Source organism: Cystoisospora suis, assembly GCF_002600585.1.
Source record: "Cystoisospora suis strain Wien I chromosome Unknown contig_7112, whole genome shotgun sequence".
NCBI lineage: Eukaryota > Apicomplexa > Conoidasida > Eucoccidiorida > Sarcocystidae > Cystoisospora > Cystoisospora suis.
In genome coordinates, this window is record NW_027159898.1 from 1 (window position 1) to 287 (window position 287).

Here is a 287-nt window from a genome sequence, read left to right on the forward strand (position 1 = left end):
AGACGGGGGGGCCTTCAGATGGTCGAGCTGTAGCAGGAGAAGAGGGACAGAAGACATCTCCTAATGCATGTCTACAGTGTCTAGCTTGTCTAGGCTGTGGATGGCTATGTGGCGATTTGGGTGATTACGAGCTAACATCTCACGAAGAGCTAGCCATGATAACTCTAGCTCGGGCAGCTAGCACACCCTTCGATGGAGAGGACCCCGAGCATGAAGCTGTAAGATAGAGAGAGGGAGAATTTGAATGATAGATAAATTGATAGACAGACAGAAGAAGCGTCTTTCAG

At 49.1% G+C, this 287-nt stretch overlaps 1 protein-coding gene across 1 annotated transcript in view; it reads left to right on the top strand.

The window, feature by feature from the left end:
- The window catches only part of CSUI_010309 (elmo ced-12 family protein), a 5,206-nt gene continuing 4,919 nt past the window's right edge, over nucleotides 1-287 (top strand). The window contains exon 1 of the mRNA XM_068070414.1: nucleotides 1-218. Within this exon, the coding sequence (XP_067917610.1) occupies nucleotides 156-218 (63 nt within the window). The 5' untranslated portion in view covers nucleotides 1-155. The remainder of the gene's footprint in view (nucleotides 219-287) is intronic.